The sequence below is a fragment of the Diadema antillarum genome, unplaced genomic scaffold (assembly GCF_040938485.1).
Source record: "Diadema antillarum isolate AM-2024a unplaced genomic scaffold, OU_Dant_1.0 seq00000567_RagTag, whole genome shotgun sequence".
In the NCBI taxonomy this organism is placed as follows: Eukaryota; Metazoa; Echinodermata; class Echinoidea; order Diadematoida; family Diadematidae; genus Diadema; species Diadema antillarum.
In genome coordinates, this window is record NW_027271506.1 from 1045626 (window position 1) to 1071353 (window position 25728).

Consider the following 25728-nt stretch of genomic DNA (forward strand, 5'->3'; position numbering starts at 1 on the left):
TTATGCTTCAAACTTTCATTGACGTGTTCTACCAATGTTGCTGCTTTCACTCAATCCACATTTCTCTTTGAGTTTTGGTTTCCTTTAATAGTTTGTCTTCCTGCTTTTTTCCTATCTCCTGTAGGAATTCTTTTGCATTTAGGTCAAAATGACTTAAATTTCGACGTCTTTCCCAACGAGCTACCACTGCAAAAAGGTTACCAATCTAAAGTTAGAAGTTGATTCGTATTCATGCATGACACGGAAATAGGTTCAAGAAACTTCCCATCTCCCTGGGTGGACGTTGTTTTGTATCGGCCTGCAAGTTCATCTGATTATACGTGTCTCTGCATCTGGAAGGTGCCAGGGGCATTACAATTTCTGGTGTCCGCCCGTTAATGCACCCAAGGTCTCGGTAAAACCATGGCGAAGTTATTGATAATAATATGATAAAAACCTTAATGGTATACGCTTCAACCTGGCTGGGAAGCGCATGTTTTTGTTATAGTATATATATATATATATATATATATATATATATGATATTTAATAATGGGACGCGTTTTTTCCGTGTCAATGTAATAAACATGTATGTGTATATCACAAGAGAGAGTATGAGCTATATAATATATCGAGATTTCAGAGCTCATATTATTTTAAGACGTGTTATGGCCAGCATCATCCCACAGAATAGCTCATTTTGTCGTTGCGTCTTATATCAACATTGGCAAGAGTTCCGTGAGAACATGAGGAAAGTTCTGTGACTTGCCAGTTATGATTCCTGTTCGAATTTGATGAACCATTCTGTCTCCTTTGCATTTTGTTCTATAGTTGACCATAGAGGTGAGTGGACACAAAATGTTTGCGCGATCGTGTACGACGGAAATGCTCTCCAATCATTCCCATCCTGAGTCTTACGTAATGTACGCGATTATTCAGGCGAGGAAAGAATGAACTGCTACAGCCGATTCACGTGACCTGACTAATATTTTCTCATAGAAGAGGCAGAGAGCATGAGTACATGCATTACCACGATTTAAGACAATTGCAACAACACTTAAACATTCTGCGGTCGATTTGAAAGACCACGGACACGGAGCAACACACCGTAACGACTAACCCATTAGTAATTGAACCGCCCAACACCGCCCATCAGATTACTCCCTACATCGTCTGAAACCGCCCGTCCGCTTTTTTTTTTTTGATAGTTTTATGCTTTGTTTTGTTATTGTTTCATATAGAATATATGATTACGTAATTCTAAAGAGGTTAAAGGTCAACAAAAGTATGTCAAAATTATTTCGGTGAAACGCAAGTCTCTTGGTAAAATCTTAACAGGCTTTCAAATAAACAGAAATTATAATACAATAAACATGCAGTGCTCTATTTTGTTTAATTTAGAAAGTTGTCCAAATGAGAGTAAAAATGTTGTACTTTCCAGAGAAAACTAGAGGCCATTATGTACTCTATCTCCAGTTGCTAAAGGGTTAACTTAAATTATACTCATTCAAATGTTTACATTGGATTGTTTCTCTCCCTAACTCACATTTTAGAACTGTTTTGAAGCACTGAATCTCAGTTTTTTGTTTCATCTGCAAAATGGTAAAGAATGCCTTTAACAATCAGCAACTAATGATGGGGAAAGTCTATCGAATGCCATAAGACTTCCTCTCTGAGGAAATTCCACAAAAGAAGCCCAAGGCAAACTATAATCAGGAGAATTGTACTGTTGTATAGGGTTTTTTGGTTTCGGGGCTTTTTATCGCTGAAATGAGCTGTTGCTGCTCGATTGTACCCAGAATCACATCTTTGGTATGACTTCTATGCCTCCCAATTTCTCAAAACATTATTCATAACATCATTTCCATTTCCCATGTGTTTCATGAATGAAATTCAAATCATATAAATCTTATATGAATAATAAAATGAAATTATGATTGCATCGCGATCGTTCTACGTTGACCAATATGTGAATGCCGTAAAACTCAAATAAAAGCCTATCAATATTCTTTTCAAGACTCTCTCTCCCTCTCTCTCTCTCTCTCTCTCTCTCTCTCTCTTACAGGTAATTACCGCGAACACACAATTAAAGATTAAGGTGTTGTTAGTTATTCCAGCGGTTCGTTAATTCAAAAACGAATGATGAGAGAAAAAAAAAGACTGTTTGCCGGAAACGCGGTATGTTTGAAAATACCAATATCCTTCTCCTTCAAGTCGGATCTTACTAAAGTTTTTATGTCTAAAGTCAGCACAAACGCCAACTTGAAAGAGCTGTACCATTTTATCTATTCTCCGAAATTTGATATAATATATGTCCGGCATCATTCCGTCAAATCTATTCGCAAATCTTTTCTATAGGCCCATTATAGATTTTCATCTTTTTATCGAACATCCTTCACGGTTCTTTATGACGTATCAAAAAACAATGTCACACGAAAGCCTATACAGACACAGGGTATGAACACAGCACAAAGTGAACGTAGAATTCAATACCCCTGGAGAGACTGAAACAAAGATATTATATACCTTAGCTGATCTTAATACAAAACGTACTAAGTAATTTAAAGATAAGCTGCAAGTCATCATGACAACAAATGGAAACTGTTTTACCTTCAATGAATAATAAACTGTTACATGAAATTGTAAAATTCGTATATTTCTGAAACTTCGTATGACAACGTCGTGTTCCGTATTACTATTTCGTATGACTTTCTGTTGATCTTCCATTCTCTTCCATTCTCTTTTCTTTCTTCTTTCTATATCGCCACCAAACTTTTATGAGGAGCCATGTAAGAGTCAACTCTACTTTTCAATCCCGAGTGCCCCATGTCATATTCGTCTTCATTCGTTCCTCTCTCTCTCTCTCTCTCTTTCTTTCTTTCTCTCTTATTTTCTCACACATTACAGAAATATGTCATCCGCTCAAATGGAAATACATTGTATATTATTTTAATGACTGATAGAAAAGACTGATGTAAAACTTAATTTTTTTCCAATCCTGAACTATTTATTATATAAATGTTATCAACATGAGGGAAAGAGGGCAGTTACTCTATATTGAGGTTTATCATCGATCAAAGCAAGAGGTTACAGACGTTTTTTACCTGAAATCTAGACTGTCATGAAAAGTCACCCGTCGCCTTTTCACTTGAAACCAGAGTGAGATGGGTGGCCTGCTTTCTTCCTCTAAAAGTTGGCCATTATGCCACAACCCACTTATCCAGATTGCTACCATCGAGAATTCTATACCAGTATCAGGCAAATTGAAAAGAATGATAAGGAAATCCATCGAAATACTTAAAGAACCTGACAGAAAAAAAAAATAATGGTAAATGGCTCGGAAAGGAACACCGAAAACAGGAGTATTGGAATCATGTATGAGTGCTGTTAACCACCATGAACAGCATTGGTTTGGAAAAGGTAAGCACATCAAACATGTATAAAGAGCCTTGCAAAACAAAGAAAGAAGGGGAGGATAGAGAGAAGGAGAAGATGAGAGCTCGACTAGGAAAAAATGAAAAAGAGGGGCAGGAAGTGAGAAGAGTAAGACAGTAAAACATCATCTCAACCCTATAATAATAAACGGGGTGACGAACAATCGAAACTGGAGCAGCCATTTGGGCTGCGAGATGAGCTAGATAAGTGCACCGTTGATATACCAGAGTGCTGCTACTGAAAACGCGCTCAAGATTCGACTAATTTGGGAAAGAGTTATTCGACAACATAAAAGGAGTCCCGCTTGTAGCAAACTCGACTAATCGTGGCAGGAAACTTCAAAGTAGCCTTTAGAAGCGGTGAAACTAACTTGCCCCAGCTTCGCAGATAGATTGTCATCTTGAAATGTTGAACGCAAGCGCGTCAAATAACGAGCCTCACTTCCAGCCATGGCATCCAGTATCAATCTTGTCAGTGATCAATTTTGTCCTGACTCTTCCTCCAAATATAATTCTGCTCATCCTGTTGTCAAGGCAACGAATGATCGAAGATGCGACCAGATGGTTGCACAAAATATTCATCTGGAGCAATACGATTCTCAATCTTGCGTGGTGTTCGTGGTCTGTGTTTTGGTTCGAATCGCAAGGAGGGACAATATGCCGAATTACAAACACACTGTATCCACTGGCGCATTATTGCTCGTTTATTTCAACGATGTTTTGCCTTTGCTTGATAAACGTCGACAAATTTACACAAGTTACATATCCTCTTCGCTATCCAAGCATGATATCACTCGCGAAGATGAGAAAGACTTATGGAATCATGTGTATTATCTGGCTGCCTTTCTGTATCATTCAACTTCCGTGGCCCAATCTACCTTTTTACTACTTCTTCTATGATCGATGTGTTGGTGTTCGTGTCTTCGATGATTTTCCAGTATGGATACCTATCTTCGAAAGATCATGTCTTGGAGTACCGGCCGTTCTGACCGGCGTCATCATGCTCGTCATGAACATCGCTCTTTTGCGTATCGCTGGTCGCCACGCTCGTCGAATCGATGTCATCCACGTGGTGTCCTCCTCGTATGCGGTTGACGGAAATAGAGAAAGAATCTTACTGGACGCTCAGCAGCGAAGACATAATCGAAGGCGGCGCTGGCGGCTGTCAACCAAGGGTATCCCAACGTTGCTGCTGCTCACCAGCTCCTTCTGCGTGTGCTGGGCGCTGTATGTGTTTTATGATCTCCTGCCCGACTTCTTCGTGAAAGACTTGTCACTAGTACTGGGAGGAATGAATGGATGGCTGCAGCCCGTATTTTACATAATTTCAACAAAGGAAGCGAAAGAATTATTGCTGACTTCCTTTAGATTTTAAAGGTAGACGCAAATTGATACGTGATTATTTCAGAGATCTAAATCAAGTCGCCATACCAGTGAGTTTCGTGTCAGGAGTTTGTCCGTCGACGAGAACGCGTACAATTTGTAAAGTCTTGCCATCATTTCAAAAATGCCCGAGGTTTACAAAGGCCCATATCAATCCCAAGTTTGTTACTCATTGTGTATTTGCTGGCCCATACAGGTGGTTTTTTTTTTCTTTTCGTTCCCAACATAATGTTGAGAGCATGAAATAAAAGATGAACATTAGTCTCCGGCTCTTTCCAGGAAGGCATGATCTTGTTGATAATATTTCTTCGTCACCTCAGTTTTATTATATAGCAGTTTAAATTTGTAATGTCTGTGGGGTTCTTCAGTACAATGTACTTTCCCATGAAGAGTATTTAGATTTAATTTTTTGAGTTGTTAAATTTCCTTCAACTATAAATAATTTCATTGTATGTTGTAATGTAAACCCTCTTAAAAGAGACATCCGGAAATTCTTAGACTTTTACATTTGAACAGATATAAATTGGTTATACTGGGTACAGGGTTTCGGAATTTATATTGATTGGGATGAGGAATAAGAAAGTTTTATAAAGGTATACCAAATCACGATGAACAATAAGGATGATGAAATGGCAGCTTCACCATCAAAATAAATGAGTGGAGGCTCAAAGGAAGCAGAACAAATGTGAACTTTTTAAGCAAGAGGTGTCATGATATTGGAATTACATTGCTACATATTTTTACCTTGTGAGAACTTCCTATGTCATCACCCTTCTTCAGCGAATATATATATATATAAATATATATATATATATACATATATATATATATTTTTTTTTTTTTTGGGGGGGGGGGTCGGAGTATGGGTTTCCCTGCTCAAAGACCACAATAGATTCCAAAAATCTATTGTCATGGAGCTGTCGATTTATATACTACGTAGGGCCTATGTAGTTATGAAATTATGAAAATCGTCTGGACTTGAAGGTCTCACTAAGTGCTCTGTTTAGTATGCCTATAGCATACGCAAGCACACCATCGTGTGTAAGTAAATATATATTTGTAAATTTGTATACTGTGTATACACAGTGCAGATTGTGTTCACACCTCATTCACACGACATAGACTTCCACACATACCTACTCCTAATACACCGAAATGTTCACAACTCGTTCACACTGAAATGTCATGTGAATGTGATGGTAGGTTTTTCACAAGCTCAAGATTTTCATGTCCATATAATCGTCTGATATAAGCACACCTCACAAAGGTCACATCATTAAAAAACGAGTAGATTTTAACAACAGTGATTCACGAAAAGAAAAACTCTATGATATATAACACTATTGATGTGGATAAAGACAACTTCCTTCTCATCAATGATTAGGACTGTTTGAAAAAAAAAAGGTGCAACCCCTCAACATGAATAAAATAACCTCTTAAGCATCAACGGGGCTTAAGTGGTGTTTGGGCTTCAGCACCAGTCCCCTCACACACATGCACAAACAAAACAAAACAAAACAAAAAAGAGAGTTATAATCAATTAAACACCAGGATATATATATATGGGTGATAACGTTGAACGATGTACAATTGGCCATTTTCAGGCTTTTCGATATTCAAACCCTTGTAAAATTGTCACCTGGGGGTGTTTTTCATGGTGTTAGGTATCATTTGGTAGGGGAGGGTTGTACCTTTCAGAAAATATATACCTTGTATTGTTCTTACTGCATTTTCTTTAAAAAATAATGCCTTGAAGCTGAAAAAATTGACAAAAATGCATATTTTGCGAAAAAATCCCAGAATCACACGTCTTAATTTTTGTTCTAATGCAATTCTACAGCCTTGTTTTTCCTTGTGAGGAAGCCCACACACTTCAACTATTTAATCAAGTACTTCTGCTATGAACGTGTGTATTATTTATCTTATCAGGAAATGTTGAATTCACTTATGTCTGAAAAAGAACGTCTCTGAATGAATTATCTTTTCCTTGACGCCAAAAATTCAGGATGACTATGAAAACATGTAAGGCCATATTTATTTAGTGTCTTATCCATACTACCATTACATCAAAATTTGTGAGTGAGCTGTGTGAAATAATCGTGTGGTGGCTCATTAAAGAAAATTATACTGAATAACCATCAGAGATGTTCAGTTGTTTAATGGTGCCATTGATGAAAGTGGATTATGCTTGAGATAAAAAGTGGTTATCAGTATGTCAGTGCGAGCCAGGCGACTATGATGATTGGCAACTTTAGTAGCATACAGTCCACAAAAATGAGTTCTGGTTGAAAACCCGAATTGGCGAATGTCTCTGATCAAAACGAATGTCCCTGATTGAAAGTCTCTGAAGGGATATTCCCTCTTCTGACACTTTCGCACTGCATGATACTTTATTTGCGTGCTTATTTTACGCACTGACTAGCCATCCTGGAATCGAGTCAGCACAGTTCAACGACAGATATGCCCACAAATCTTAAAAATGTGAGTAATAACAAAAACTTTCCTGGTGTTTATGCCAATTTATTAGAATTATTATTCCGTAGATTTGCCAATCAGTATCATTTGTGAAATTATGTATTTTATTCTTTGGATTAGAGGTAAATTGAAAAAGGATAGACAGTAAATATGTAAGAATCTGCACGATGATCAAAGACCGCACGTCTCTGAGCAAAATGAAAAACGTCTCTGAAAATTACTGTTTCATGAAAATCATCCACTATACAAATTATGAGAACATTAAAGTAAATTTATGTCTGGATGGGCTCAGTTAGTATAATAGGAACAAGTAGAACCAAGTTAACACGGGCGTGTTATAATATTAAGAAAAATGAAGCTTCCTGAAAGATGTTGAAAATATGTAAAAGAGTTTCAAATTTAAGATTTTCTGTTGATTGAGCAAGTGTAAACACATTGCCAGGACAGAAACTATGTTTTATGACTAGTAATAGGTCAATAGTCTATGATTATTATGTAGAAGTCACTTTAGTTTACGTATTTTTTGTGAGAGAGGCAGAAATGTAAGAAAAACAGGTTTAGGTCAGAGACGTTCTCTGAACAAATAGGATCTGCTCTCAAACCAATATCAATGACCCATCATGGCGAATTGGTGCCTATGTTTGTAGCACATAGGTTACTCAATCCAAATATAATGCCAATATCTTGTAAAAATCAAACCCATTAAGTAATGATAAGCAAAGATGTTTACGTCAGAGACGTTACATTGAACGTTTTACATATTTTCAACTACTACAATAAGGAGTAGATTTTTCATTATTCCACAGTATATGGCCCTCGTATACATACATCGTTCTAGGTAATTTACGCAATCTAAAAACAATGTTGATTTTATAATTTTGATCAGAGACGTTCATTTGTGCGCACATTGTTCTTCCAGTGCATGATAAATCTATTTTAATATCAGTTTAACTCTATCTTTTTTTCTTACAGCAAGATGGGAAGACCGGATGGATTTTAAATGCTCCGAATATTAGAATTTCGTCCTGCTCAGGATCTTTACAGGCTCAGTCATGTTCATGTAGCCTACAAGTTCCAGACAACGGCCGTGGTACTGGCAAGATCGGACGGACATCTTGGAGGTGCCATCTGTTTACAAAATAATGACTATCCCAACCCCTGTTTCAGGTAGCAAGTGACGCAGTCGGTACCATGCACTGATTGAGGACATGGAATACCAAGTGGAGGGGAAATACAATTCAATGTTATTATGCGGACTCTGTTTTTAATGCACATCACTACGTTTGCTTTTGAGCCTGTAAAATCTGAGGCTTACACGCTAAGAAACAAATGTTCAAATTTGCACCTAATTTGTAACAATAGCAGCACACCTGCGGTGCATACTTGCACCCTTAATTGTGCTTAATTGCACCCTTAATTATCTGCCTTTTTGAAGTTTTGCTAATTTCTGCAAACAAGTTCTCGTACAGTTGTTAAGAATATGCAAATGAGTGAGCTAACCATGTCATAACCTCACAATTTTCCAATGATCGTGTACAAAAAATAAAGAAAATTCAATTTTTCTGTCTTTGAAATCTGAAACATGATGCTATTCCTGGTTGATTACCTTCAGAATAGTGATCAGTTAGATATACCCGTATTTAAGCCTCGGGCATAATTATGTTTGAATGAAAAACTGAAAATTTCAAAATGTTTACGTGCAAACATTATTGCAAGTTGTGAGGGAATGGCAAGCTCAATTTGCCATTTGCATATTCATTATGACCGTTCAAAAGCTGTTTCCTGAAAAATTAGCGAAACTTCAAAACGTCATAACTTCCTTATTTTTCTTGAGCCCGTAAGATTTTATTCTTTCTTATCAGCGGCTAGCTCATATTTGGGCTGAATTTCCCCTGTAATGAATCTTTTTCTCTTAGAAGTAAGGTGAGATATTCTAGTGGTATTATTTTTTAGGTTTGTAAGCAAAATACATGAGAAAAGGAAAAATACTAACATCTGTGATGAAACAAGAGAACGTCTATTAAGAATGTCCCTTTACTTAGTTTCCTCTACAACACTACTTATGTATCGCCTTCGAGTAGAAAGAAGGCTTGGTAATCCCCTATGACCGATGTGACAGGTAAAATGTGATATTGTAATGTTATCATTGTCAACCTCTTGAAAGAGGTTTTCAGTTCATTTTTGGTAAAATGTTTGCTGTACCACACCGTTGATATTCTTTTGAGTTTGGCGTTTACAATTTAAATCTGCCATAGTATACAAAAAAGCACAGCGGAATTTGATGCTTCTAGGATGAGTATAGGCTAATTACAGCTTTCTGAGACGTCATCATAACAGTGGCCCAGGTACGGTCCCTAATAAAAATCCGAACTGGCCTGACATACACATATAATCATATTTGAGGTATAGTGGTCAAATTAAGATAGTATTAGTAAATTCGTGTTTGACCTTTGTTATAGATTTGGACTAAATTTGAAAGAAAACATATACAATATTGATAGCATGTGGGCACACCTTTGTATACACCGGAAGGTAAAATACAAAGTAGTGGTCATCATAAACAAAAACAATTCTTGACATATATGCCTAGGTAAATTATTTCTCAATGAATGTGGAATGTTGAATTACGAGCATCTTTTAAGATAGGGAGTCTGGTGTTTAATTCTAGTGAAAACTTACAGCCGAAACGTCCCTGATGGAAAAGCAAATGTCTCTGATATAAACAAATAATTTAGGTAAGGTAGTCGAAATTGCAAGTATTTCATGTAATTTTTATTTGTCTCTCATTCAAAAGTGTTGTAAGATATGAATAATATAACAAGGACAGGTTTGTTGTTGATATTTGGTGTAGAAATCGAAATTCCTCTTACAATTTGGAGGTTTGTAGTTACAATCGGTTATTATGAAAAATAATTCAAGTTGAAATTACCATTCTGAATTGTTGACAAAAGATAAACATGTGTTTAATAAAATAATAATGTTATTTGTTCACAAACCTCGTAATTATGGATCAAAGGACATCATTTGTATTGTCTATGTCTGAGGAACGTCTTTGAGTGAAACCTGAACGTCTCTGATCAAAACATGGCTTACTTTCAGCATCTGTAAAGGGCTTTTATGGGGATTTGACCAAAGGAAATGCACTGAATTCATTATTAGTATCTACTGAACATTAACATTTAAAGAAATGAGACCCCTGCTATATGTTTTGTTCAAATGAGATGAAAGTGAAGATAAGAATATAAAAATCTCTGCTTAAATGACAAAAACTCCACTTTTACTTTAACTTCCGTGTGTATTAGCTTTTGTAAACTTCACAGGAGGTAAACAATATTTTAGGAACAAATTAACACAGTCTTCAAAAGCATGAACAAGATTAAAATATATTCATTTGAATGTTTTTCTACCCTTCATTTGAATTTTCAGTAAAACAATGTTTATTTTAGTCAGAGACGTTCGCCAATATGTCACAGTTCTATCTAACCTTGAATAAAAACAACACACTTTGAGATATCCCAGTATAATCGGGTTTGCAAGAAAGCTGATATCAATGACATTTGACTGAGATATTTTTATATCAGTGAGTCACGTTTTTTAATTTTGACCCCTGATTTGCCCAATTGTACATCGTTCAACGTTTTCACCCATATATATATATATTTTTTTTTTTTTGGGGGGGGGAGGGGCTCCGTCCCAGCTACCTCACCATCCCTCCCTCCCCCTTCCTCTTTCTATCTATATATCTATATATCTCTACTTCTGTGGGAGGGGAACATAGTCTATATGACGTACTACTTTCACATTCAGGGGCAGGTCCAGGAATTTCGTAAAGAAGGGGCGTAAGACAGTTTAGATTCCTAGTGCCACTTTCGGGTATGATATCAGCTGACAAGCAAAAAAAAAATGATATATATATATGTATATATATATATATATATATATATATATATATATATAAACGAATAGATAAATTAGATTAATTAGATTAATAAATAAATGTATATATAAATAAATAAATGAGTAAATAGATAGATAGAAAAGAAAAAAAAATACAGTGCCGGACAGGAGTGACAATAGTGTATACTGCTAAACCTCGAAAATTTACAGCAGTGGAAGATATTAGCGGTTGGGAAATCGAATAGAAAATGACTCACGTGACTGCATGCGACATGTCACGGGTAAACTCTACGCAATCAAGTTGACTGGGATAAAACAGAATGACAAAATTAGATAAGCAGGTACTTTCTATGTAAAACAGGGCCCCTTTCATAAAGAGGTTATCAGGTCAAGTTTTGCGGTAACTATACACTGGCAACTGCGGCACTGCCTAATTTTTCCCCACATACAGTATAAATCTTTTTTTTTTTTTTTTGGTATGGGTTTTTTTTTTAGGTCGATACATGATTGCATCGGTCTTTATAGCCCTTCAAGTGCTTGAGTTAGAAATTATGACATTGAGCATATGTTTGTCCAAATCATCTCTGTCGTTAAAAACAAACTTTGCTCTTTTTTCCGTCAATTTTTAGAATATAAGGACAATTTGTTGACATGACATCCGTGTGTGCTACTCGAGTACCCGTATGCTTTTGAATATCATTTTTCTTACTTGCTGTTACACAAGAGGGATAAGTCTGTTAAAGCATAGTAACTGGAAGTATTATTGTGCTCGTCATCAGGTTTCTATGTGTCCTTTTTTTCATGTTGATGATAATCATTGTTACTCAAAGGAAGACAGTATGCATGTATCTGTCCTGACTGATTCGAAAAGATATATCAGTCCTCAGATTATCATGTTCATCACAATTATATTACTTTAATAGTTATCATTATAGGCATGGCATGCTACCATAGTACTGTTATGTGAATTACATTATGTGAAGTTGTTGAAGGAGTACAATGTACTATCAGTTATGATAACTGTTGTTATTATTATCATTATCATTATTTTAATCATCATAATCATGTCCGCCTACATTGTCTCTTTGAGATTAAATTATATACACATATACTTTTTTCAACAGGATAGCCGTATCCAAATACATACTGTATGGTGCATGTCAGTTCAGCGTGACCTTTACGTAGTATGTACAGAAGACCATGATGGAAATATCTGTAAACTCTGGCAGGGCAGAAGCAAATAAAATCGGGAACAAACAAAACGGTTAAGAGAACACTGATCAGTCACAGCATAATTACACACACACAAACAAACAAAAAACTCGTATACGTGCTCTCGACTCTGAAATACATTCATAGTATACAATACGCAAGCATTAAAGAAGCAATCACTGTATATTTTGTCGTCTTTGCGGTACTTTGCATTGAACTAATTTTCCTGAAAGGAGAGCTAACTGTAGACTTTTCTCAAAATGAATTAGTTTCTTGTACCCATGCCTATTCACATACCAGAAAAAGAAATCCTATCGAATAAAAAAATTCCCAATATATTTTGATAATGGAGATTCCATACAATAAATATATCAATCTCTTTATTGAAACATTGATCTTACCCCTTCATTTTCGTCTCTGGACATAATCCATTATTTCGTTTGTTTGTTTGTTTTTTGTTTTGTTTTTTTAATGAAATTCTTGGTCTTGCAGCATGACAGCCCCCGCAAAAAAAAAAAAAAAAAAATGGTAAAACAAGCCTGTAAGCAAAATCATAAAAATCCATTCAATTGTTCTATTGCAATAAGTACAATCCGGTTTACTCGCATTTCGCTCGATCGATGGTATCCTATTACATTATGATAAATGATGATTAATCTAAGTCTATCATCTATCTATCAAACTTGAGAGCTGACACGCCGTTCGATGAATTTAAGTGGTTAACACGTCTGTAAAAAAATCAATAGTGTTATATCTACCTATACCATGGGCGTAAATCCGGGGGGATGGGGGGATATATCCCCCCCCCCCCCTGAAATGGAGGAGGGGGGGGATGGCCTGTACAATCATCCCCCTGAATTTTGAAAAAAAAAAATGGAGGAAGCAGAAATGTGATTGTATCAATTTTGGCATATTGCATGAAGTTTGTACGCCGGCCTTCAGACAGGTGACAGAGCTGAACAGTATTCTATCTTGTAGGAAAATGTATACATAATTTTCTCAAGCGCTCGCTCGCTTCGCTCGCTCGCGAAGAAAGTAACATCGACATACACTGTAAGGTATGGCTCAGACGTTGACAACGTCAAATAGTATAGGCCTATATGTAAACATGCTATGACGCGAGTAACTGGGGACCATCTGCAAAATATGTACGAAAACAAACAAACAAACAAACCATAACAAAAACTATATCGCCATAATTGAACCCCCTCCATTTCCTGAATCATTCCTGAGAAACGACAGTGACTGGTGACTCAGTCAGGATACATCTATGAGCATACCCAGGGAAGATCAGGGGCGTCGAATCTATCTCGGGGGGGGGGGGGGGGGGGGCAAAGGGGCATTTGCCCCGCCCCTACGGAAGTGTTTAGGCAGACAAATCATTTATCCCCCAAGCAATTCCCGAGATGAGGACAAATCTCGAACTTTCTTAATGGAAAATTGTCCAAATATCGCCAGAACTATGCACCAGATCGTTGTATTGCAGTCATAAACATGCAAAAGCTCCGCTATACAGGATCCCTTTCGATAGACTTTGTACACTTTTGAGATTGACGTATATTTCCCTAATTTATCAAAGAGTGTGCAGCAGATCTTTCACTTAACAAAAGCACCCACATATGCAGAGGCGTCGATGGGGGGGGGGATGGTTCCCCCATAAAAGTGGGACAAACAAAAGCGAAAATATAGCTACAAACGGCAGTGTTTGGAGTGTAAAATGTCAAAATTTTAAAGCTCGCTCGCTCCGCTCGTTCGCATTTAATCGCTATGCCATTCTCCTGATGCTGCTGCCAGTGAATGGCAGCAGTTGCGCCCGGTGCGCCCCGGCCCCTTAATTTCCAAAGCGAAAAATATAGCTACAAACGGCAGTTTTTGGACTGTAAAATGTCAATATTTTGAAGCTCGCTCGCTTCGCTCGCTCGCATTTAATCATTATGCCATTCTCCTGATGTTGCAGCAAGTAATTGCCAGCAGTTTTCACCCGATGCGCCCCCCTTAATTTCCAAAGCGAAAAAATATAGCTACAAACGGCAGTTTGGGGACTGTAAAATGTCAAAATTTTGAAGCTCGCTAGCATTTAATCATTATGCCATTCTCCTGATGTTGCTGCTAGTAATTGCCAGTAGTTTTTGCCCGGTGCGCCTCCTTAATTTCCAAAGCGAAAAAATACAGCCACAAACGACAGTTTTGGGGACTGTAAAATGTCAAAATTTTCAAGCTCACTCGCTTCGCTCGCTCGCATTTAATCATTATGCCATTCTCCTGATGTTGCAGCTAGTAATTGCCAGCAGTTTTCACCCGATGCGCCCCCCTTAATTTCCAAAGCGAAAAAATATAGCTACAAACGGCAGTTTGGGGACTGTAAAATGTCAAAATTTTGAAGCTCGCTCGCATTTAATCATTATGCCATTCTCCTGATGTTGCTGCCAGTAACTGCCAGCAATTTTCGCCCGGTGCGCCCCCCTTTATTTCCAAAGCGAAAAAATACAGCCACAAAGGACAGTTTTTGGGACTGTAAAATATCAAAATTTTCAAGCTCACTAGCTTCGCTCGCTCGCATTTAATCGTTATGCCATTCTCCTGATGTTACTGCCAGTAATTGCCGGCAGCTGCGCCCGGTGTGTCCCCCCCCCCCCCCCCCCTTGATTTCCAAAGCGAAAAAATACAGCCACAAACGACAGTTTGGGGACTGTAAAATGTCAAAATTTTGAAACTCGCTCGCTTTCATTTAATCGTTATGCCATTCTCCTGATGTTGCATGCTGCCAGTAATTGCCAGCAGTTGTGCCTGGTGCGCCCCACCCCTCTTAATTTCCAAAGCGAAGCATATAGCTACAAACGACAGTTTTGGGACTGTAAAAAGTCACAATTTTCAAGGTCACTCGCTTCGCTCGCTCGTATTCAATCGTTATGCCATTCCCCTGATGTTGCTGCCAGTAACTGCCAGTAGTTGCGCCCGGTGCGCCCCCCTTAATTTCCAAAGCGAAAAAATACAGCCAAAAGCGGCAGTTTTGGGACTGTAAAATGTCAAAATTTTCAAGCTCGCTCGCTTCACTCGCTCGCATTTAATTGTTATGCCATTCTCCTGATGTTGCTGCCAGTAATTGCCAGCAGTTGCACCCGGTGCGCCCCCCTTAATTTCCAAAGCCAAAAAATACAGCCACAAACGGCAGTTTTGGGACTGTAAAATGTCAAAATTTTCAAGCTCGCTCGCTTCACTCGCTCGCATTTAATCGCTACACCATTCTCCTGATGTTGCTGCCAGTGATTGACAACAGTTGCGCCCGGTGCGGCCCCCCCTTGATTTCCAAAGCGAAAAGGTATAGCTACAAACGGCAGTTTTTAGCATGTAAAAGCATTATGTCAAAATTTTCAAGCTCGCTCGCTCCGCTCGCTCGCATTTAATCGCTATGCCATTCTCCTGATGTTGCTGCCAGTGATTGACAGCAGTTGCGCACGGTGTGCCCCCCCCCTTAATTTCCAAAGCGAAGAATATAGCTACAAACGGCAGTTTTTGGACTGTAAAATGTCAAAATTTTCAATGTAAAAAGATTTCACCGTGGGAGGGAGAAACCCCCCTACCATACCCTCCCCCCCCCCCCCCGCTTGCTTCGCTCCCTCACGATCTCATAACCGCTCCCCCAAGATCAAATCCTGTCTACGCCGGTGATAGGCCCCACTATTTAGTAGGCATTCGCAGTGATGTCGCACAGGCGGAGCAAGAGCTGAAATACCACGATTTAGTCATTCAATAACATATTGTGAATATTTCATTTTCTATTGGTTTTTTAAAGAAAAAACAAACAAAAATTTCACCAAAAGTGTGCACCAGATCGCTGAATTTCAGGTCTGAAAATGCAAAATCTTCCTCGTGTGGGAGAGGGACACCCCCCCCCCCCAATGCACACCCTCCCCCGTTAACCCGGTCGCTCCGCTCTCTCTCACAGATATTTCAAAAACAAAAAAATGTCTTCATACATTTAAGGTCTGATTTTCCGCCGCAAGTCATCTGACAAGCAAAAAAAAAAGCAACAACAAGAACAAAAAGTCTTCATATTTTTGCTGCCACTTTCCTCCCACTTTATATTTCATGCAAAAGAGTGGGACATCCGATCCCTGTAAAGTGGGGGGGGGGGGAGGGGGCACCAAGCTTCTCCCCCCCCCCCCCCCCCCCTCCCCAAGGCTGCGCCGGTCCGGTTATGGGCTTGTAATCGTGGTGATGGTGACCATCCCCCCCCCCACTCCTCAGTACGGATTTACGCCGTTGACCTATACACACACACACACACACACACATATATATATATATAGGCCTATATATATATATATATATATATATATATATATACAAATTGTCTTCGACACAATGATTATTAAAAGTGCAATAACTAATACAGTGTAGTTCGTATCCATGATTCAGAGAATCAGAAGAAATTGAATGATTTGAATAGCAATTCTAAAGTAGACCTGCGACAAAGTGAAGCGCGCTGAATCCATAATCTGTGCAGGGTGTGTGCACTCGAAGCTCGTTTTTTTTTTCCCTTTTCTTTCTCCAGTGAATCCAAAGCTCAATTTTTGTCGCAAGATAACAATGAATACCACTCGTAACACTATTGAGGATTACTGCTTAACTCAAGGCAAAAAGAAAAAGGAACGTGTTTTTATCAGGATTAGGGGGAGGGCTGTGCGGAAGGGAGAAGTTATAACATGTATTAGGATAAAAGAAATTGCTTTTTGCTCTCTTTATCCTTATCCCCCCCCCCCCCCAACACACACACACGCACACACACACACACACACACATCCCTCTAGAGTAAACACGTGAAGCAGCTCGTCTTGTAACTATGAAGGTCCAACATTGTATTCAAATGACTGGTATAAAATGCGGGCTGTGAAATACACTATGTATGGCAGCGTGTGTAGTCTTATTGTTGAAACGGTGTCATCCCACGAGTTGGATATCCACGTGTCATACGCCCCATTAGCTAGACGTTGAAAAAAAATACCAATGATACATACATCCATCACGAGTCACACAGAACTCAAGACATGCAGCTCAGGAGCTAGAAATTTAGCAAATAAGGCCCACTGTAGCTCGACACTAAGGAAAAAAACACAAAAAAAGGTCCACGGGCTCGAAATTACATCAATTATATCCTATATGTTATATCGAGCTGGGCCATGGTTACTTATAACTAGTGTCGAGATCGTGGGTTGTATTTGCCTAGTGTCTAGCTCGTGGAACGTAGCTCGTGGCACGTAGCTAGTGGCACGTAGCTCATGGAATGTAGCTCGTGGGACTAGTTTACTTGACGTCGAGCACGTGGGCCTTGTTCACTAAGTGCTTCGCTCGTAGGTTGTATGACTCGTAAGCTGTATAACTCGTGGGCTAGCTGTATCACTCATAGCTTTTCAGATAGTCGTCGTTGGCGAGGTGGAAGAGCTTGGTATTCCACTTATTCTGAGAGCGATGCCGTCTGGAGTCTCAGACGCCTGGTAGGGTCAGCCATGGCGACATGGTCGAGGATGAGGTTTGAGACTAAACACGACCAATCACCGACACCAAGTCCCCAAGCTTAGAGTAAAGCAAGTAGAGACGGGGAATCCAAAAGCCCCAAGGCTTTGCTTCTGCGGAAGAAGGTAACGCCTGGCGGATAGGCGTGACAGAGGGGGACAGCCTCCGTCAGCTCGCTGCACCTAGCCTCATCAAACCTGCTCGGCTTAATTCTTTAGCCTAGTGGAGACGTCCCTGGACAAGCGCCTGCTCGACGTGGCCGTCGCGCAGCAATAATCATCTTAAGCAGTTTACTCTGCGACTGGCTTCGTCTTTCTACTCTTTGCGTCATTACCACTGGCATTCCCAATGGCAATGGTATAATCAACTGTACCGGAGGCAGGTTTGAAGAATTGGAAGCCTCAGGTAAATGACCACACATTTGGAGCAAATCTCAGATAGTCGCTCTCCAATGTATGGATAGAGGAGAATTTAGAGTTGGCTGCAAGATTCATGACTTAGTTGGCCTTTTTAGGATCCACCGCAGCCCATCCCTCAATAGGAGCCCCTAGTAAAGGTTGGACAAACATATCGGACATGTACGGTAAATTGATCTGCCAGCACATGCACACTACTATGAGTAGGTTCAGATGACCACTGGAATGATCACCGTCTTCTTATCTCCCGACGTCTTGACATCAAGGTCAACTGCCTACCAAAGTGGGTCTCAGCAAACATTCCCTGTCGACGCTTCAACTGCGCCAAACTCAAGAGCTCATAGGCATCAACTAGATATCGATCGGGGAATCTATTGGAAGACACCTGCATGTTGAACCTCCCAGAGCGCTTGTCTCTATTGAAGATTGTGCCATGACTGCTGCTGCTGCCGAGGTAACAATCAGCTTTTCTTGGAAGAACTCAGACTGGTTTGACGAGAATAGTGACAACATCTCCCGTCTCTTTGAAACCAAAGTCCGGATGTGCCTCCTCCTCGATCGAGGACCATGCCACTGCGGAGAACAATGGAAACGCCAACAAGCATCAATGAAATGCCGCAGCGAAGAATCCGAGAAGCGCAGAACATCTTGTGGCGGCAGATGAAAGCAGAGGTTATACAAAACTGTGCAGACCAGCGAAACCTGTGCCACTTTTAGCTGCAACCAATTAGGAGCTCTTCTGTCCCATAAGGTGCGGCTAGCTTGAAAAACGCAGCTGTGGCTTTTCGATGACAGACACTCAGGGATTCCTTCATCGCGCTGGAAGTCACATTTCGAGAGCCTCTCATGCGCGCCTGATGATTTCCTCCATGACACGCCCACTGATCCTCCCCCCCCCCCCCCATCCGCCATTGGATGTCCAGCCGCCCTCGATCACCTCATGAGTTCAACAAGGCATTCGGCCCGGTAAAGCAGCAAGACCAGACAGCATCCCGTTTGAGTTCTTTATTTACGGATTTCCCGAGGTGGGAAATCGTCTGATACATTTTATCCTCCAGATATGGGAAAGTAATACAATGAAGAATCCAATACTCAGATACGAGAAGGAGCAGACGATTACTCGTAGGCAGTATGGATCGTGGACTGTATGACTAGTGGGTTACGACCAGCAGTACACCAAAATGACCCGTTCACCCACACCTAAAAGTAAACTGATTTTCCCAAAAGATTTTGCAAAAATCGGCAGTTCTTGTGCGCGCTCGCACACATATATACACACACACACACACACATACACACACATCAAATTTCTTGAGTTGCCGTGTCGTTTGTCCTGTTGAATTTAGTTGCAGTTGAATTAACTATTTTGGAGTTAAGTTCTGTGAGAAAAATTTTGAATAGAGGTAAAGTATTACGAGTACCACTAGTACCACGTTCAAATTAGCGCGCGAAATGTAGCGCCATATTACACACTTCCGCTGGTATTGGCTGGGATCGGCCGCGGTGCGAGCAGAAAAACACGTCTGGGGGAAAGTTGCCAACAAAATTCACCGAGAGCATTGTCGTAGGTATGAAAAGACGGCACTGAAATTTTTACCGGAGGTCCCTCGGTGAATTCACCTGGGTAATCCAACGACGGGTCACCGACAGTGGCAGCGGGAAAGGGGTATTAGGCACCATGTTTTGGCAATAAAAAAGGAGAGAGGGCGACTGATTTATACAAACTCACCACGTCTGCTTGACGCCGCGTATGTCTCTCTCGAAAATGCGAGGTGACTGTACAAATACGTCAAATCGTTTTCGACCAGTTTGTAATAGTCGTTTAATCAAGGACCCTTGTCGAGTTTAAACAATCCGCCTTCTCGCATCATGTTCGAGGCAACTTGGCGAGTTTTCATAAGTCAGTCACCGTCTCATCTTCTCTTTAAACAAGGCGCCTTGGTGACTTTGTGTACAAGTCGTGTTCTCTATTGACCGATTCGGGTTCGTTGAGGGCAGCAGACATTTTACGGCACAGGGCGCAGCCATAGTGGGTGTATCGGTGTGTATCAGCCGACCCCCCCCCCCCCCTGCTCTCCCCTACCCCCGGGCAACATGTTTATCACGCACTTGTAACAAAGGTTCGCGCACTAGCAAGCATTCGCGCACTCAGTACGAGACGCCCATTGGCTAACGCAGTTTTTCATTCTGCGCGCGTGCTAATGTAGGGAGAGGGGTGGGGAGTGCGGAGGGCAGTGCCGTATATTAAAGGGGCATAGTCCCGGTAGTGTAGATGGCGCTGTTGATGATACTGCGAAGATTACCGAAGTAGAGCTGTCATCAAGAGTAAAGTGCGTAGGTGTTGCTAAGTAACGTTGCCTTTGTTGTCTTCTCTGCGCATCGCGCAGTCTGTTGTAATGCAAGGGTGCGTGCATATGTGCTTGTTATTATGACATCACAAAAGAAGTTTGCTAAATCTGTCATCCCTCTCAGCCGAATCATGAGCCGAACTGTGATCGGACCACTGACTACAGTGAATCGGACTTCTTCGGACTCGGGAAAGTGGGCCAAAGCGTAAGCGCCAAAAGAAGTCGATAGCGTAGGTCTCTATAGGAAACTTGCGCCGTGCACCCGCGTACGCATTTGACTAAAACACGGGGACCATGCACCTTTAAGAGAGTCTGGCCAACTCATGAATTGGACGCCATGGGCCCGTATTCTGCTAAAAACTTAGACCCGAGTTTAAACCCACGCTTGGGTCTAAAGTGGGTTTTTTGGGTTTAAACCTGGGTTTAAACCACCAGTTTAGACCCAGGTTTAAACCCAGGTTTAATTTGTATTCTACTAAGTCCTGCTGTGGTCTAAATTGGGTTTAAATTAAACCTACCCAGGAGGAGGTTTATTTCGAGTTTAAATCGAGTCTAACGATGACTGGTAAGGGTACCAGCACACAGATCAATGCCAAAATGGCACAAAACGAGTGGCTGGCTTGAAACACTGCAGCTAGCTTGCCGGCCACACGCGTGTACACACAAGATACGCCTACTACGTACTAGATCCACGGTACTTGTACAAGTTAGGTACAAGTTAGAAGAGACTCGAGATCTAAATGTTACAAATACTACTACTACTACCTAGTATTACATGTACTAATACGTTAATAGTCTAGACTTTACGATGAAAATAACCTGAAGACTAGACCAAGAACTCAATGTAGGACTAGTAGAGGGTAGACCCTGCAGACGAGGTCGATTTGGCATAGATAGACTAACATTATTAGATCGAGAACCTAGATCGTAGGACTATTTTATTTCGTGAGTTTACGCAAGAACTCACAGTGAGAGCCCGCTCAACGCGCGCGCAGTCATATCGCTTCTTCGCACATTTTGCACGAGGGGCTAAGTTCCCTCATCGCAGTCTAAATCCAGTTTTATTCGTCCTTTTAACTGTGCATCGTTGCAATATCTTATCATATTGTGGATTGTTATTATTATAGCTCAGTTAGAGCTGACTTTGCTTCGGAAGTGGATTTTTATGCACGAGATATCGCGGGATGGAAATTCCGCTTTCCGCTCCCCCACAGCATACAGCTAAGCCTGTCGTGGGTGGCACCACTAGTACGAGCGCCCTGCATACAGCTAAGTCTGTCGTGGCGATGGTGACTACAGCCGTGCATCATGAACCCAAGTGTTCGCCGGCTAGTATTAAGGCTCCAACAAAGAAAGAAGGGAATGGGAAAACCCTTAAAAAACCCACCAAACCAGGCCTAAGTAAGAAGGCGGCTCCCCCTAAAGAGAAGACGGACGCGGAGGTGCTTTCCCGCCTTTCTAAACTCGAATCCATGTTTGAAAAGGTTATGGAAATACTGCCGTCTCAGCCTACTCGTATCCAACAACAGCAACTACGTGCCGGCCATGTTGGCACGGCTTGTACCGCAGAAAACCACGGTGGTGTGCCGTTTGGGGGCATGGATGTGTGTGCTAATTTATACAGACGATAGTACGCAAGCACGCGGTACGCTGCACGACGACCACGGCGGCAGCAGCTACAGTGGGGATGAATGCGATTTCCCTGCGGCGGCAGCGGGTTACGCACCCGCAGAGCTCACGGGGCGGCCAGTACAAGTGCCATCCTTTGCTGCAAAATTTGCGGTCTCCGCCTGTGTGGGCGACCCTATCAATGACGAATTGGCAAATTCTACAAATTATCTCATCTCCCATTGTCTGGAGGAAAAATCTATGGAAGAGTCAGCGGCAAACTACCCAGCACCGAGCAATTGCCCCAACTTACTAGTCCCTAAAGTCAATCCAGTGATTTGGGATAATGTGACACAGACTACGCGCAGCAGAGACGTTAAGCTGCAGAGAGTACAGAAATCTCTTACCCGCGGGCTGTGTGCGTTCCTACAAACTCTTCCTACTGACTTGAACGAGGCGCAACAGGACGCACTCGCTTTACTCTGTAATGCCAATTACGAGATGAATTGCCTGAGAAAGGAGCTGATCAAGCCCGATATGAACGCTGCTTACGCACATCTGTGCAAGCCTACTACGCCCGTGACCGCGTTTCTATTCGGTGATGACTTGGGACAACGTGTAAAAGATCTCAAGGAGGAGAATAGGGCTGCCTTTAGTGTGGTTAAAGGCCAGGCTAAGAGATCTACACATCAGCCGTACCACCCATACAAGCGCACGGCCAGCGGTGGATTCAGCCGGAAGCAATATCGGAACGCAGGCTGGCTCGCAGCTGGCGATACATCCAGGCCTTTTTTAGGCCAGCAGCAGCGGGGATACAGACATTCAGCCCCGCACACGCAGACTCGCCCACCTCCAGCTCATGCGCACAACCGGGAGCAGAGCTACTCGACAGCAACCCCAGCCAAGCCAAACACTCCCTAACAAAAAAGTCCTGTGGTACTCCCTGTGGTACTTGTCGGTACCACACAATGTACCACACACTTGTAATGTTACCACAGGAACTGTGTGGTACTGTACCACAGGCTTGTAGGGTACTCCCTGTAGTACTTGTCAGTACCACACAATGTACCACATAAATAAATGTTACCACAGGAACTGTGTGGTACTGTTTTACAGGCTCATGTGGTACTCCCTGTGGTACTGGTTGGTACCACACAATGTACCACACAAATATATGTTAACACAGGAACTGTGTGGTACTGTGTCACAGGCTCGGGTGGTACTCTGGGATGTACCACAGGGCAGTACCACAGGACATTACCACAGGAAAGTACCACAGGACAGTACCACAAGACAGTATACACACAAATTGTCCTGTGGTATTTTGGGACGTATACCACACGACAGTACCACAGGACAGTACCGCATGAATTGTCCTGTGGTATTTTGGGACGTACCACAGGACAGTACCACAGGGCAGTACCACAGAGCAGTACCACAGGACAGTACCACAGGAAAGTACCACAGGATAGTACCACAGGACAGTACCACACGACTTGTCCTGTGGTAGTTTGGGACGTACCACAGGGCAATACCACAGGACAGTACCACAGGACAGTACCACACGACTTGTCCTGTGGTATTTTGGGACGTACCACAGGACAGTACCACAGGGCAGTACCACAGGGCAGTACCACAGGACAGTACCACAGGAAAGTACCACAGGATAGTACCACAGGACAGTACCACACGACTTGTCCTGTGGTATTTTGGGACGTACCACAGGGCAATACCACAGGACAGTACCACAGGACAGTACCACAGGATAGTACCACAGGACAGTACCACATGACTTGTCCTGTGGTATTTTGGGACATACCACAGGACGGTACCACAGGGCAGTACCACAGGACAGTACCACAGGAAAGTACCACAGGATAGTACCACAGGACGGTACCACACGACTTGTCCTGTGGTATTTTGGGACGTACCACAGGGCAGTACCACAGGACAGTACCACAGGAGAGTACCACAGGATAGTACCACAGGACAGTACCACATGACTTGTCCTGTGGTATTTTGGGACGTACCACAGGACAGTACGACAGGAATTCCTGTAGAATTTTGGGACGTACCACAGGACAGTACGACAGGAATTCCTGTGGTAATTTTCGATGTATACCACAGGAGAGTACCACAGGAACTGTCCAATTAAATCCCACAGGAAAATCATAATATGGTGCTATTCCACACAGAAGTACCACACAGCAAATTAAATTTGTAAGTACCACAGAAAAATGCTACAGGATATTCTTTTTTTTTTTCTTAACATTTTATACCAGAGGACTATCACATCAGGGGGGCGTTTCATCAACGAGTTCGTCGGAGGTTTTCACCGACGAATTTGCTATCAGCCAATCAGACGCAAGGATTTACACTGACAACTATCAAAAGCTAATGAAATTCTTGCATCTGATTGGCTGATAGCAAATTTGTCGATGAAAACTCCGACGAACTCGTTGATGAAACGCCCCCCAGGAGAATATCAAACAGCAGTACCACACAGGAGTACCACACAGGAAAATTGTAAGGCAGAATCTACTGAAATTCATTACAAAAATACAAACAGAAAAGCACATATTAATATTTCTCAATTAATTGATAGATGAGTTATGCTGTGAATTATAGCAATTGATTTGCCATTACTTATCCTGTCCTATACTCCTACAGTATTACCTATTTAGTGAAAGTGCTGATGTAAAGCATGAGAAATTTCATAAGGACTTCTGTGGTACGGTACTCCTGTGGTACTCCTGTGGTACTCCTGTGGTACTCCTGTGGTACAAATTTTTACATAGCTCATGAATATTCATAAAAAGCACTCTAGATTTTAGAAAATACATATATGACTTAAAATGTCAAAGTATTAATGATGGACCTTACTTTGAACTGTATGAAAGATTGTCTAATTATGTTATGTTATTCCCAATATCATAGATATTGTTATGAAAGTGTAATTTCATATCTTGATAATAAAGTATAATCGAGTTAGTAACCATGCCTTAATGCTTTACGGATAGACGGCCATATATATATGTACTGATACGGTCGATGGCTACCTAGGAATAGAATATGACTATATAGATCTATTATAGGACTAGATTGGCACTTGGCCATTAGACTCTCGTTTGAGGTTATATGTTAGGAGTAGGACAGGTTATTAACTAGGGCCATGTTTGTACTGAAATCCATCACTCACCTATCAGGAATATTCCTTGATATGTGACTAAAATTCTCCCAGATTTTTTTTTTCGAAATGCTGTGTGGTACTGCCCTGTGGTAATGCTGTGTGGTAATGATCGACCTGTGGTACTGTCCTGTGGTACTGTCCCAAAATACCACAGGACAGTTCCTGTGGTACTGTTCTGTGGTACTAGTCCTGTGGTACTGCCCTGTGGTACGTCCCAAAATACCACAGGATTTCCTGTGGTACTGCCCTGTGGTACGTCCCAAAATACCACA

At 41.2% G+C, this 25728-nt stretch overlaps 1 protein-coding gene across 1 annotated transcript; it reads left to right on the forward strand.

The window, feature by feature from the left end:
* Window positions 1–3311: 3311 nt before the first annotated feature.
* On the forward strand, window positions 3312–23187 carry LOC139735259 (uncharacterized). Its single transcript, XM_071646014.1, has 3 exons — window positions 3312–3399; window positions 4352–4640; window positions 22143–23187. The coding sequence occupies exons 1-3, from the start codon at window positions 3312–3314 to the stop codon at window positions 23185–23187; spliced, it is 1422 nt and encodes a 473-aa protein (XP_071502115.1).
* Window positions 23188–25728: the final 2541 nt, after the last annotated feature.

Excerpts from the sequence above, each read along its gene's own strand:
- LOC139735259 (XM_071646014.1), top strand. The coding sequence starts at position 3,312 with ATGGCTCGGAAAGGAACACCGAAAACAGGAGTATTGGAATCATGTATG. Across the intron at positions 3,400-4,351 it reads ACAGCATTGGTTTGGAAAAG|TATGGATACCTATCTTCGAA; the intron begins GTAAGCACATCA and ends ATGATTTTCCAG. Across the intron at positions 4,641-22,142 it reads TTCTGCGTGTGCTGGGCGCT|GTTATGGAAATACTGCCGTC; the intron begins GTATGTGTTTTA and ends ATGTTTGAAAAG.